General features: G+C 39.7%; 1 protein-coding gene across 1 annotated transcript in view; it reads right to left on the bottom strand.

Annotated features, from left to right (window-relative positions):
- Positions 1–854: 854 nt before the first annotated feature.
- Positions 855–14,004, bottom strand: part of LOC137324453 (apoptosis-stimulating of p53 protein 2-like) — a 96,226-nt gene continuing 83,076 nt past the window's right edge. The window contains exons 16-18 of the mRNA XM_067988734.1: positions 10,018–10,184; positions 7,661–7,860; positions 855–7,028 (exon numbers count right to left, since the gene is read on the bottom strand). Coding sequence (XP_067844835.1) covers positions 6,987–7,028; positions 7,661–7,860; positions 10,018–10,184 — 409 coding nt within the window. The 3' untranslated portion in view covers positions 855–6,986. The remainder of the gene's footprint in view (positions 7,029–7,660; positions 7,861–10,017; positions 10,185–14,004) is intronic.

Here is a 14,004-nt window from a genome sequence, read left to right as displayed (position 1 = left end):
TGTATACAGATGCAACAACAGCTCTATACCCTTATTTCCTATTATGTTTACAATCATAAATTAGATTACAAATTAAGTTCCATTGTTAGAATTCTATCAGTCCTTTTACTTGTGCAGAACTGGAAATTGATCAATTCTTCAATATCATAATTTTTATTTCTCAACACTCTCTTAATACTAGCAAGACTGCTTGACCAATAAGTGTAGACTAGAAGCAGTTTGGTGTAAACTGTTCATGAACTACGGTGATGCAATCAAACTACCATAAGAAAGTAGCAGTAATTCCCACACTATTTTGTTAATTGAGGTTTGAAAAGGCTCATCACCTCCAACCAGACATCACTGTGTGCAGTATTAGTCATGAAAGCAGCAGCAGATGCTGCAAGGTCACCATAGTAACAGCAACGTGTTATTGAGCTTGATGCTGCAAATTGAGTGCAAAGAAAATGGGGCACAAAACTCCAGTCCCAGCATCATCAATAACAAAATTCAAGTAACTCTCCAGCACTGGACAGAATTACAAAATACTGCAGTCTTTTGCGAGCTTATTTCTTTGTTATGATACACATACGAACAATGACGGACAGGAAGATACCCACTGGTCCATCCTGATGGCATTTAAGAAATAACTGAAGATAGCACCTTGTAGGTTACAAAATAAAATGGTGTAGATTCTGGTTGAAAATTCTCAGAGAAAACAGCCAGATTTTCTTGCGTTACTTAGCTTCATCACGGTACGTAAAGTTGTGAAGTTTAACAAAGGCTTCATTTTAGTAATTTTAAAACGCTACTGGCTGCAATAGCTAGTTCATCAGTCGATCTTGAAAAGGAAAAAAAAACACATTTTGCATTCATTGTTGGGGGTTTAAAGACTTTAATACCAGAAAACTGAAATTGTACAATTCAGAAAATTAGTTAGTAATTGGATATACCATTGAAACTTGTCAGTACTAGTATTCTTTTGAATCCTCACTGACTTCTACACGAGGTATTTTTAAACATTTTATACCAGAAACACAAAAATACAAATAAATACACATGGTAAAAGATGCTAGTTCCTGTGATACACACACACATTCTACATCTACATTGTTTAATCAAGTGTAATGTAACACTGTGTTGTCTGTATGCAAGGAGCCATTCTGATGATGGGAAACATACATGTTTGCAAATTGCAGAATTTGGGATTACAGAATACAGTACATAAAGACAAGACAACTTTTACTAATACATACTGCTATAAAGTCCTGTCACCAACTTTTATGCAAGCACCCCATTTTCCCAATGGAGTATGTAATTTTGTTTAAAAGGAGAAGATAATTATGAAAAGCAGGTCACCATACTTGCTTTCTTTTAAAAAGGTGTCATTTTTCTCTTTTCAGATAAATTTGAACTCCGTCATGGAGTTCAGAGTCTTTAAAGAGAGAAAGTCATGGAGGTGTAATCAGGCCACTTTCTCTTCACTGAAATACCATTGTTATGGGTGAAGCAAGAGTTCGTTTAAGATTCTGTGTGGGGAAAGAGAGAGAAGACTCGAGGGCAATACACAGAATGGAAAGCCTTTCTGTCTCAAACATTTTTAACCCATTTTCTGGTGTTTTGTATAGGTTTCTATTTGTAAAGAAAACTAATTCAACATCCATTAAAGCCTTCAAATATACAAGAAAATAGTATTTCTTACGTTATATTAACAATTCAATATGCTCATTTTCAACTTTGCAATCAAAATGCACCCTAAATCTTGGTTCTGCAGGGAAGTTCAAGGATGTTAAGCACATAAAATGCAAGCATTTGACTTTGAAAACACCATGTTACCTTCTCCTTTAAAAACAAAACTAACAAAATGTAGTGACAGCAACAATCATAAAGAGGCACCATCTACCATGACATATACGAGTTGAAGCTGTCAGCTTACACATACAAGGGTGGCACATGCTTGCTCCATTACGCAAGCACTGAACACCTTTGCTCAATGACACACCAAAAAATACCACACTAAGCCAGAATGTACGTTAACCTTGTAAGCACAGAGAAAAATTCAGCCTTCAAAATACACAGCCCCGTTTTCAATTCACACATATGCAAAAATAAATTTTTCTGTACATTTCTACTAAACATTATAAAATGAAATTAGAGAAGTGTACCAAACCAAATTTTCAATGCACTGTATTCTTGGAATACACTAATAAATTGTGGTTTGTTTTATTTTTAATTTTAATGCTGAAATGTTACTACAGTCAGAGTCAATAATTAAAAGGATGTAAAAATATGTTGATAGTCAAACATTAATAATTCCAATTTGCAAAACAAATGTGTACTATATGGAAGGTCATAGGCGTTCTAATGTATCCCAGAAAAGCAGCCCCTTGAATTACATGGCAGAACGGTTTATAATCAGGCTTTGGTAGTAGTCAATCGTTAAGAACAACCCTTCAGGGTATAACACTTTAAAAGGAGATTCACAGACTAACAATAAGTCAGTAATTCATCAAAATGGATACTTTTTTTTTAAGATAAATTTCTACAAAATGCCTTCCTGTTCACCTCTGCAGATATTCTTATTTCAATGCAGAAACATTAAAAAACACACTGCAGTAACTTCAATTATATAAATTAGCTGCTCGAACTGTGTATGCATACTGTCAATGGTGAAAGATCGTGATACCAAAATGGAAAACAAAACTATTGGATTTTTTTTGCTCCTTTAGGGAAAAACAATTTTATAATAAAATTGATTGAGTACTAACTTACAGCTACTCGCTAATGTCAGTATTAGAGGCTATGTTTTAAGGATTGGGAAATGAGTGTAACAGAAGTGCGGCTTGCTAGGTGGAACAGTTTTAAAAAAACCCTCTATATTTCAAACATTGCGGGGTAGAAATCAGTATGAGTTGCACCCGCTTTTCAAGCATAAAATGGGCACAAAGCATACCAATTTAGCAGTGGGATGGCCTGCGCCAAATCTGTGCAGGTGTTGGCCCCACTGCTAAATTAGTGGGGCCCATTAAAACAGGTGTTGGGCCCCTTGAACATGTTAATTAATTCCTGATGAGCAGGGCAGTCATTGGGCCTGCACCACTCAAGATTCTTCAGCCTGCCAACTAAAGCTAAGTTAGAGAATTTTTTTTAAAAAAAACCTTCCTGTGGAGCCAGGAAGAGCAGGAGTGCTCCCCCAACTCCACAGTCATTGCGATCGTCTCCCTGCCGTAGCCCGCTCTTACCCTCCTCCCAGGTCTTACCTGAGGGCCGCTGCTGGCTAAGCAGGCGGCCTGACAATGTTTTTCCCATCACAGCGAGCTGCCTGTGGAGGTGCAATCAGCAGCTCGCATAATTATTCAGCTGAGGCCCAAGGACCAATTTCTATCGATCCTTGGACCTCTTGGTTAAGGCGTGTGCTGCCTCTGCAAATGGGCCAAGACTAACTTCTACCCCGAAGACTTGATTAAGGAAAGCTACAGCTATGAAAGAATGGCCCAAATCTTCCTGGAAAAATAACAGCAAGTACATGGTGCCCGACATTATTAATGCATAAATCGTCCAGCAAGTTCAGGCGAAGAAGAGACACGCCATGAGCTGCGAATCATCATAACTTGCTGGTCAATTTACGCCGCTCTGCTGTTTGCCTCGCACAAATGGCAGCTCACCCTCAATCTCACCGTTATGTTTAAGAACTTGCTGGATTTGCACATTAAACTCTCCGCAGAAAGTTAGGATCTGTACTCAACAGCGTAAGTACCCTTTTAACAATGTGATAATTGTTAATGCAATGCCAATCAACCTCTCTGGCCCAGAAAGGGAATTATTTAAACTGCTGAGTATCATTCCAGCATGTAGTAAATTCTTCTTAGAGATTTAAAATTTTTAAAATTAAATCTTTCAATTTTTTCTTTTGCTTTTCATTTGTCTCTTCTTTTCTCTCTCTCTTAATCCAATCTATTTCCCTCTCTATTTCTCTTTGTGCCTGATTTGACTCTAATTCACCCTCCTTCTCAGTCGTCCCTCTGTTTCTTTCTCAATCCTTAAATCTCATTGGTTAAGGAGATAGACTGTTGGTCCCGTTGTTCACCAAGGTCCCAGATGCCCTGTTGCCCTCATCACGCCACTATCAGTTCGCAATTCTAGCAACTTACAGGGCAAAAAATTTCGAGCTGAAGGGTGCAGGAAAATATCTAACTGTTGTTGCACACCAGAAGTTGCCCCGCTCCAGCAAGATTTGGGCCAATATTTTCTGTACTGTACACATGTCTTACAAACTGTGCTGAAAGTCAACAATGTCACCCATCACTCATCCATATTCTGCTCTCAAATTCTCGTAGAATTTGACAGCTACCTATCCTACATGACTAATACATTTCACAATGCTCCCTAGCCAGCCCAGCCCAGGAAAACGAGTCCTTGCAGACAGGCATTTCCAAAAAAGCATCCTTCAGCCAGAGAGGTCTATAGAAGTGATAGAGGCCACCAGATTCAAATTTTGGAATTGCCAAAAAAGATTAAAAGAATTAAAAGTGAACAGGTACAAAAATAATTTAAAAGGCTAATGGGAAGTTAGCCTTTATCGCAAGAGGGTTAGAATACAAAGGGGTGGAAGTTAGCTACAGTTGTATAAGGCTAGACTGCATCTGGAGTACAGTGTTCAGTTCTGGGCACCACACCTCTGGAAGGATATATTGGCCTTGGAGGTGGTGCAGCACAAATTCACCAGAATGATACCAGGGCTAAAAGGGTTAAATTATGAGGACTGGTTGCATAGACTAAGCTTGTATACCCTTAAGTAAAGACGAATAAGTAGTGATCTGATCGAGGTGTTTAAAATAATTAAAGGATTTGATAGTGTAGAGAGAGAGAAACTATTTCCTCTGGTGAGGAGTCCAGAACAAGGGGGCATAACCTTAAAATTAGAGCTAGGACGTTCAGGGGTGATGTCAGGAAGCATTTCTTCACATTAAAAAGTAGTGGAAATCTGGAACTCTCTCCCCCAAAAGGCTGTTGAGGCTAGATCAATACAAAATTTCAAAATTGAATTTGATAAGATTTTTTGTTAGGTAAGGGTATTAAGGGATATGGAACCAAAGTGGGTAAATGGAGTTGAGATACAGATCAGCCATGATCTAATTGAGTGGTGAAACAGGTTCGAGGGGCTGAATGGCCTACTTATGTTCCTATGTAAACCACAAATAGGTTTAGAGTTTTGAGGTATCCTTTTTTAAGTAGCATTTTCTGCCATGAATTTTTTTCACATACCAGACAATAGGATTCACTGTAAATAACACTAGTTTGTATTTTTTTTCATATATTCCGCTCCTTTACAAGACAGTACTTCACTGTTGCTTCTTGAAATGGAAATTACAAAATTACACTTTTTTAAAAAATGGTGTAAGAAAAATCTGAGCAGTAAAATCTGTAGCTTTTGTTCCTCCACAGCTGACAGCACTCAACCCGCCAGGTGACACTGACACAACAACCAACATGGTTGGATCTGAAGGTTTATTCCTGAATAATTTCAATAATTATTTATCATCATGCAAGAAAGAAGGGAAGTGACTAACTAATCGATGCATGAGGAGTATACTGTAAACCACAGAAGCATGGGGCAATTTCCAACTCAAATCACTAACAATGTTTCTGTAAGACACATTAAACATTGTGTGCGCAAAAATTGTTCAACAGCTAAGAACTCTGAAAATGGGTTCACACCACAATGGCATGAATTTTTCTTCACAATGGGACAACAAAATTTTCATAGGCTATGGGAGGAATTAAGACTCTCAATATTAAAATAGAATCTGCTAAATTCTTAGGAATAATTCTTAAATATATTAGCACAGAAGATGCTAATAGTTTTCCACTGCACTCAGAAGGCAGCTAAATATTTTTCAGTGACCAAGAGGAAAACTGAAGTGCAGTGGATTTAAAACTGTACTTTACGATTGATTACAACGTAGATATTTTAGACTGTTCTCAGTGAGGGCAAATTATTACAAAGCATCATATTGCAAAAGACTGCATTTCTTTTTAACCCTTTCAATAACCCATTGGGTTTCTTGAAAAGTTCAAAATACTACTTGCTGTGATTGACATAGTTAAATATAAATGAACATGTAGGAATCAAATTAACAAATTAAATTCTTCATTAAAGGAAGCAGGTTTCATGTAGTCTGTGACACAAACACACATTAAAAAAGACAAATTGTAGTGTCAGTCTCAAAAATAATGCTATGTTCAGCCCATGTAAGATTAAGTTAGTGAAAGTGTTAAAAATAAGCTTTTAACTATACCTAACTTTCAAAACTCTGGATGCAGGTGATGGACTGCACGCTGCCACAGCCACATTATATTTCAGAAAAATATGTCAAGATGAAAATCATTGCTGTTTGGTTACTAGAAACGGTTACATACTAAGCCAAAGGCTTCAAAACTTTCTGTAGTCCCACATGGAACCATTCAAAATGAGTCAAACTCTTTGCTGACTGAGCATCTAATTTCAGCCTCTTCAAAGGGTTCCTAGTAAGTGAGCTGGTTTCATTATTCATACCATCAAATGGCCTAACAGTTGCTGGGTACAGTCTAGCATCCTCCCAAAGGTAACAATTGCAATACAAATACTGTGCTTTAAAAGGAGGCGGTGGAGGGAAAACAAAAGAAGCCAGCTGATTTTTTAAAAATCATCTGTGCTTTATCTACATTAAGGCCCCATAAAATGTTCTAAATCTACATTAACAAGTCCTTTAGAATGCACTAAAACAAAGTCTTTTGACAAAAAAACTTCAGTTCACCATTTATATTAGGTGATCATTAACACTGAACAACAAAAATCGCTCACTTCATTACAGAAGCATTCTTTGTGTCAATTGAATTTTCCTTCATTTAAGTCTTGAGACCAGCATTTTATTGTAGACATTCTGTTGGATTTGGATTGCTACAGCTACCTTTAAAAATGTATAAAGGTTTATAGTCTTTATCTGTAGTGTTTTCACATAAGTACTTTATGCCAGACTTCGCTGTCTTGGTTTAATTCTTGGATAAAGCTGTAAAATACAAAGCAAATTGTGAGCTTTGGATTGCAGAAGGCTACAATAATTTAATGGTCTACTTTCAGAGAACTTCCTTAATTGTATACTGCCTAACATGGTACTGAGCCATATAGACCAGGAAGTTCCTAGGTTCAATTCCAGAAGTGCCATAACTGGCCCAAGTGTTCCTGGGCTGTTTTTGGCAGCTCATGGAACAATACTCAGCAAGTGCTGCTGGTTTCAAGAGGGATAATGTGAGAAAACTAAAAAATACGTACTTTCACAAACCAATGTCCATTTTTGCTCCAGAAAAAATTAGAATCAATTTCAATCCCAGGATGCTTTGGTACATCGACCAGCAGCCAACCTCCAGAGGAACCTGGGAGCATTCTGCCTACTTATTATTTTGGCCACAGCTAATGAATGTCCCACAAAACCCAAGTGCACTGGGGAGAATTCATTCTCTCAGAAAATAAAAATAGGAAGCAATTAAATGTTCCACATCATAGTACTTTATATTGAAAGTACTGATCTCCAGTTACTTTTTTAGTTCACGTACACCATTTTGTTTTTTCTTAACTATTTCACTGCAGTAAATTAGCAATACCACAAAATACAAGGGGTCATTATTCTTGCCAGAAACCTACCCCAAGTAAGTTGCGTGGCACATATCCTTCCCCATCATTTAGCCGCGCCCACCACCACTCAATCTCATCCTCATCTTCTCGTCGGATGATTGACATACAATCACCTTCCTTAAAGGATAACTCATCTTCAGTTTGAGATTCATAATCCCACAGCGCATATACTACCCCTCTGTTCATTATACCCATCTTCTCTTGCACACCTGAAAGAAGAAAACAAACATCTATTTCAGTAATTTTCCTTCTCTACCACACTTTGCTCCAAGTCGCCTTGTGGGATTCATTCAACCACAAACACCTCATAGGCTTATGGCGTGTGGTCCACAATTGGATACCTTCGAGGAGAACAGTTCACAGATTAACAATTCCATAGCCAAACATCTTTTCTGGATTACTGGAAATGAGTAATATGGCTTCCAAAATGCACTTAGCCAACATGTTCATGGTCAGACAGAATCAGAACATCCTGTATCTGCTTCTAGTGTTATGGGATAGGGGAAAAGAAAAAAGAGTTACAGACACACTGGCCGGTGCGAAGTGTGCACAGGGCCCGAGGCACACCCGATATTGGGTCTTGGGCCTCATTTATGAGACCGGCAAGCTGCAGATGCCAGCTTGTCACCCCCAGGCAGCTGGCAGGTGAAGAGGATTTCAATTTCAAACCACTGCATCACCAGCAGAGGCCCTGATTTAGGTCTTGGGAGGGGGAGGGGGGAGGGGGGGGGAAGGGAGGCAGGCGATTGGGAGGGGGGGGCGGGAGGCGGGCGATTGGGAGGGGGGGGGGGGTGGAGAAGGGGCCGCCAACTATCTTCGGCACTCTGTGGAGCTGAGGGGAACACTTGTGCTCCTCCCGGCTCGACATTCAGTTAAGCATTCTTTTTAAATTTACCTTTTTGGTGGTGGCCTCCAGTGGTCTCTTTAAGGACCGCTGGTTAAGCCACATGTAGACCACATTTTCCTGAATGCAGCTGACTGTGTTGTCAGGGCAGCCAAACTTTGCAAGGGAGGCCTCAAACAGATGTTAGGCCACCTATTTGCATATAAAAAGGATCTAACGCCTGCTTGTGGTGAGTCCCCTGAATGCCTCTTTTTCTGCCTTTACCAATAAAGCGCGTCTCGCCCACCATATTGGATGCTTAGGCACCCATTTTGCGCCTTAAATATGGGGGCACCGCCATTGAGTTTCTAGGCAATTCTGTCAGCCCACTGACAATCCAAAGTGTTCTTGTGCAATGCTCGTTAACAATGGTTTGTTGAGTTATAATTAACCCAGGAAAACATGGCAATGGCCCTTTTTCAGTCAAAATGCAGTTAATATATATATATTTTGAGATGGAATAAGAAAGAACAATTTGCATTAATATAACATTTTCAACATAGGCAATGTCCCAGGGCACTTCAAAGTAGAAAAACGAACACCAAGCAAAAGCAGAACGGTTAGGATAAATGACGAAGTATGGTCGAAAGATAAGTTAAAGACAGTGGAGTGCTGTCAAGGTGGAGGTGTTATGGGAAGGATGACCACACAGCTGAGCCAAAACAGCTGAAAACTTTGTCACCAATGGTGGAGTGGAGTATGTGGGATGCACAGAAAGTCAGAGGATTCAAAAACCCAACCTGGGATGGATGGCTGGAGGAGGTTACAGAGGTAGGATGTGGAAGATCATGGTAGTATTTATAAGGATAAAGATTCTGTATTCAATGTATTGGGGGCAGGAAGCAAAGGAGATTGGTGATGGTGGGGATATCAGACCAGCAGGATTTAGTGTAGGATAGGATGTATACATCAAAGATTTGGATGAATTGGAGTTTGTGAAGAATGGAGCTTGGGAGACTAGTAAGGAAGTCAGTCTAGAGGCAACTAAACAATGGATAAGGGTTTCAGCAAGTGGGAACGAAGTGAGGGCAAAAGGCAGGCGGTATTACAGAAGTAGAAATAAACAATTTTGGTGATGGATAGGATATGGAGTTTGAGACTAGGCACTGAGTAGAACAAGACACTGATGATCACCCACCATCTGCTTCAGGCTCAGCAGGGTGGTGATTACAAGATATATGGGGTACCTTATTGGAGACTGTACATGTACCACCAATTTGGGACTGCATGCACTTTTCTAAAACACAACTGACCATCATTGATTTTGTGTAATAAAAGTAAAATTGAATTGGCACATTTTTAATGTTTTGATCAAAGTTTGTTATTCACTTGAGTCAGATGTGAGTTTTGGTTTACACATTTCAGTCTGTAGCAATATAAAATGCTAAGAAACTATTTATACAAACATAAAAACAGCATCCCAGAATATTGATATTGTTATACCATGCACAATTAACATTCCACCAAATACCATAACACATACCATACAGAAATTGCGAGCACTGGATATAACCCTCTTCCATCTCCTCGCATTTATCAGCAGCAGTCTGCAGGTCACTGTAGGTTGTCGCAAAAACTGCTGCCCCAGATTCAACTAAGAACTTGCAAACCTGCACATTATTACAGGAGGCTGCACAATGCAAGGGAGTCCTAAAAGGAAAACAAAAGCAGGTGATATTTAGCAAATAAAATGGATGTTTTAAAGACTCACCCTCTCCTCAGCAGGCTTTTGCCTGCACAAAGCTTCCTCCATCTGAAAGAACATTAAGAGAGGATTTTCTGCATTTCCAGTTCTGTTTATGAGGAGTAGAAGAATAGTAAGGTAAGACAGGTTAATGTGTGGCTGGAGAAATGGCACAGGAGGGTGGGCTTCAGATTCCTGGGGTATTGGAACCAGTTCTGAGGCAGGAGGGACCTGTACAAGCTGGACAGGTTGCACCTCAACAGATCTGGGGCCAATGTCCTCGTGGGCAGGATAACTAGTGCTGTGGGGGAGAGTTTAAACTAATTTGGCAGGGGGATGGGCACCAGAATGTCAGCTGTGGCTCAGTTGGTAGCATTCTCGCCTGAGTCAGAAGGGATGAAGTCCCACTTGAGACTTGAGCACAAAATCTAGGCTGACACTCCAGTGCAGTACTGAGGCAATGCTGCATTGTTGGAGTTGTTGTCTTTCGGATGAGACATTAAACCGAGGCCCCCTCAGGTGGACGTAAAAGATCCCACAGCACTATTTCAAAGAAGAGCAGGGGAGTTATCCCCAGTGTCCTGGCCAATATTTATCCCTCAACCAACATCACTAAAACAGATTATCTGATTATCAAATTGCTGTTTGTGGGAGCTTGCTGTGCGCATAATGGTTACCACACTTCCTACATTACAACAGTGACTACACTTTAAAAATACTTCATTGGCTGTAAAGTGCTTCGGGACGTGCTGAGGTCAAGAAAAGCACTATAAAAATGCAAGTCTTTTTTTCCTTATTAGAAAGGAGAAACAAGGTGCACAGAGGACTGGAAGAGACAAATAGCACCAGAGTAAAGAATAGTTCAGAAATAGGAGGGATCAAACAGGGAGCAAATGCAAGGCAGTCTAAGATGAGTTTGGGTGTATGTGCTTAAATGCATGTTGGGTGAGCTGCAGGCACATGTCATCATTTGAGACTACGATTATAGTGTCAATAACAGAGACCTGGCTCAAAGAAGGGGAGGATTAGGTACTTAATATTCCTGGCTACATGCTATTCAGGAAAGAGAGGAAAGGAAAGGAGGGGAGGGTGGATGGCAGTATTGATCAAAGAACCTATTATAGCACTGGAAAGAGATGATGTAGTTGAGGGGTCGAAGACAGAATCTATCTGGTTAGAATTAAGGAACAATAGAGGACCTATTATGCTACTGGGTGTATACTATAGGCCACCAAATAGTAGGAAGGAGATGGAGGAGCAAATTTTCAGACAAATTACAGAAAGATGCAAGAACTATAGAGTAGTGATAATGGGGGACTTCAATTATATCAATATAGACCAGGATAGCAACAGTGTAAAACGGCAAAGAGGGGGAGGAATTCCTGAAATGTATACAAGAGAACTGTCTTGATCAGTGTGTTTCTGGCAAACGAGGAAGGAAACAGTGCTTGATCTAGTTCTGGGGAATGAAGTGGGGCAAATGGAGCATGTTGCAGTGAGGGAGCATTTGGGGATCAGTGATCATAATATTATTAGGTTTAGAATGGTTATGGAAAAGGACAAGGAACAATTAAGCGTAAAAATATTTAACTGAAGGAAGGCTAATTTCAGTTAAAAAGGGATCTTGCCCTGGTGGATTGGAATCAAAAATTGGTAGGCAAAACAGTAATTGAACAATGGGAGGCCTTCATGGAGGAGGTGGTTCAGGTACCGAGTAGACACATTCCCATGAGGGGGAAAGGAAGGACATCCAAAGCTAGAGCTCCCTGGATGAATAAAGATTATTGAGATTAAAATGAAACAGAAAAAGGAGGCTTATGACAAATGTACAGTTCATAATACAGTAGAGAACCAAGCTAAAAACAGAAAGTACAGAGGAGACCTAAAAAAGGGAATATAAGGGGCAAAGAGAGATTATGCAAATAGATTAGCAGCTAACATAAAAGGGAACCCAAAATCTTTTATAAACATATAAATAGTAAACGGGTAGTCAAAGGAAGGATGGGGCCAATTAGGGACAAAATAGAACTGCTTGTGGAGGCTGAGATAATAAATGAATACTTCGCATCGGTCTTCACTAGAGAAGAGGATGCTGCCAATGTAGCAGCAAAGGAGGTAGCAGCGATATTGCATAGGATAAAAATAGATAAAGAGAAGGCACTTAAAAGGCCAGCAGCACTCAAAGTAGAAAAGTCACCCGGTCCTCGGTTACTGAGGGAAGGGTGGAAATTGCAGAGGCTCTGGCCACAATCTTTCAATCCTCCTTAGATATGGGGGCGGTGCCAGAGGATGGAGGATTACAAATGTTACACCCCTGTTCAAAAAGGGGGAGAGGAATAAACCTGGCAATTACAGGACAGTCAGCCTAACGTTGGTGATGGGGAAACTTTGAGACACAATAATCCAGGACAAAATTAATTGGCACTTGGGAAAGTATGGGCTAATAAATGAAAATCAGCATGGAATTGTTAAAGGAAAATCGTGTTTGACTAACTTGATTGAGTTCTTTGATGAAGTAACGGAGAGGGTTGATGAGGGTAGTGCGGTTGATGTGTATATGGACTTTCAAAAGGCATTTGATAAATTATCACAAAATAGACTTGTTAGAAAAATTAAAGCCCGTGGGATTAAAGGGACAGTGGCGGCATGGATACAAAATTGGCTATGGGACAGAAAACACAGTGTAGTGGTGAACGGTTGTTTTTCAGATTGGAGGGAAGTTTACAGTGGTGCTCCCAGGGGTCAATATTAGGACCACTGCTCTTTTTGATATATATTAATGAACTGGACTTGGGTATAATTTCAAAGTTTGCAGATACACGAAATGTGGAAATGTAGTAAACAATGTGGAGGATAGTAACAGGCTTCAGGAGGGCATACAGACTGGTGAAATGGGCAGACACATGGCAGATGAAATTTAATGCAGAGAAGTGCGAAGTGATACATTTTGGTAGGAAGAATGAGGAGAGGCAATATAAACTAAATGGTTCAATTTTAAAGACAATAATCCGGGACAAAATTAATTGGCACTTGGGAAAGTATGGGCTAATAAATGAAAATCAGCATGGAATTGTTAAAGGAAAATAGTGTTTGACTAACTTAATTGAGTTCTTTGATGAAATAACGGAAAGGGTTGATGAGGGCGTTGTGATCTTGTGTATATGAACTTTCAAAAGGCATTTGATAAAGTACCACATAATAGACTTGTAAACAAAATTGAAGCCCATGGGATTAAAGGGACAGTGGCAGCGTAGATACAAAATTGGCTAAGGGACAGAAAGCAGAGAGTAGTGGTGAACTGTTGTTCTTCAGACTGGAGGGAAGTACAGTGGTGTTCCCCAGGGGTCAGTATTAGGACCATTGCTCTTTTTGATATATAATAATGACCTGGACTTAGGTAAAGGGTATAATTTCAAAGTTTGCCGATGGCACAAAACTTGGAAATGTAGTAAACAATGTGAAGGATAGTAACAGACTGGTGAAATGGGCAGATACATGGTATATGAAACTTAACAGAGAAGTGTGAAGTGATACATTTTGGTAGGAAGAATGAGGAGAGGGAACATAAACTAAATGGTACAATTTTAAAGGAGTACAGGAACAGAGAGACCTGAGGGTGTATGTACACAAATCTTTGAAGATGGCAGGACAAGTTGAGAAGGCAGTTAAAAAAGCATATGGGATCCTGGGCTTTATTAATAGAGGCATAAAGTACAAAAGCAAGGAAGTTATGCTAAACCTTTATAGAACACTGGTTAGGCCTCAGCATGAGTATTTTGTTCAATT

The sequence above is a fragment of the Heptranchias perlo genome, chromosome 8, assembly GCF_035084215.1.
Source record: "Heptranchias perlo isolate sHepPer1 chromosome 8, sHepPer1.hap1, whole genome shotgun sequence".
Taxonomy (NCBI): Eukaryota; Metazoa; Chordata; class Chondrichthyes; order Hexanchiformes; family Hexanchidae; genus Heptranchias; species Heptranchias perlo.
This window is presented reverse-complemented; position numbering and strand designations above follow the sequence as displayed.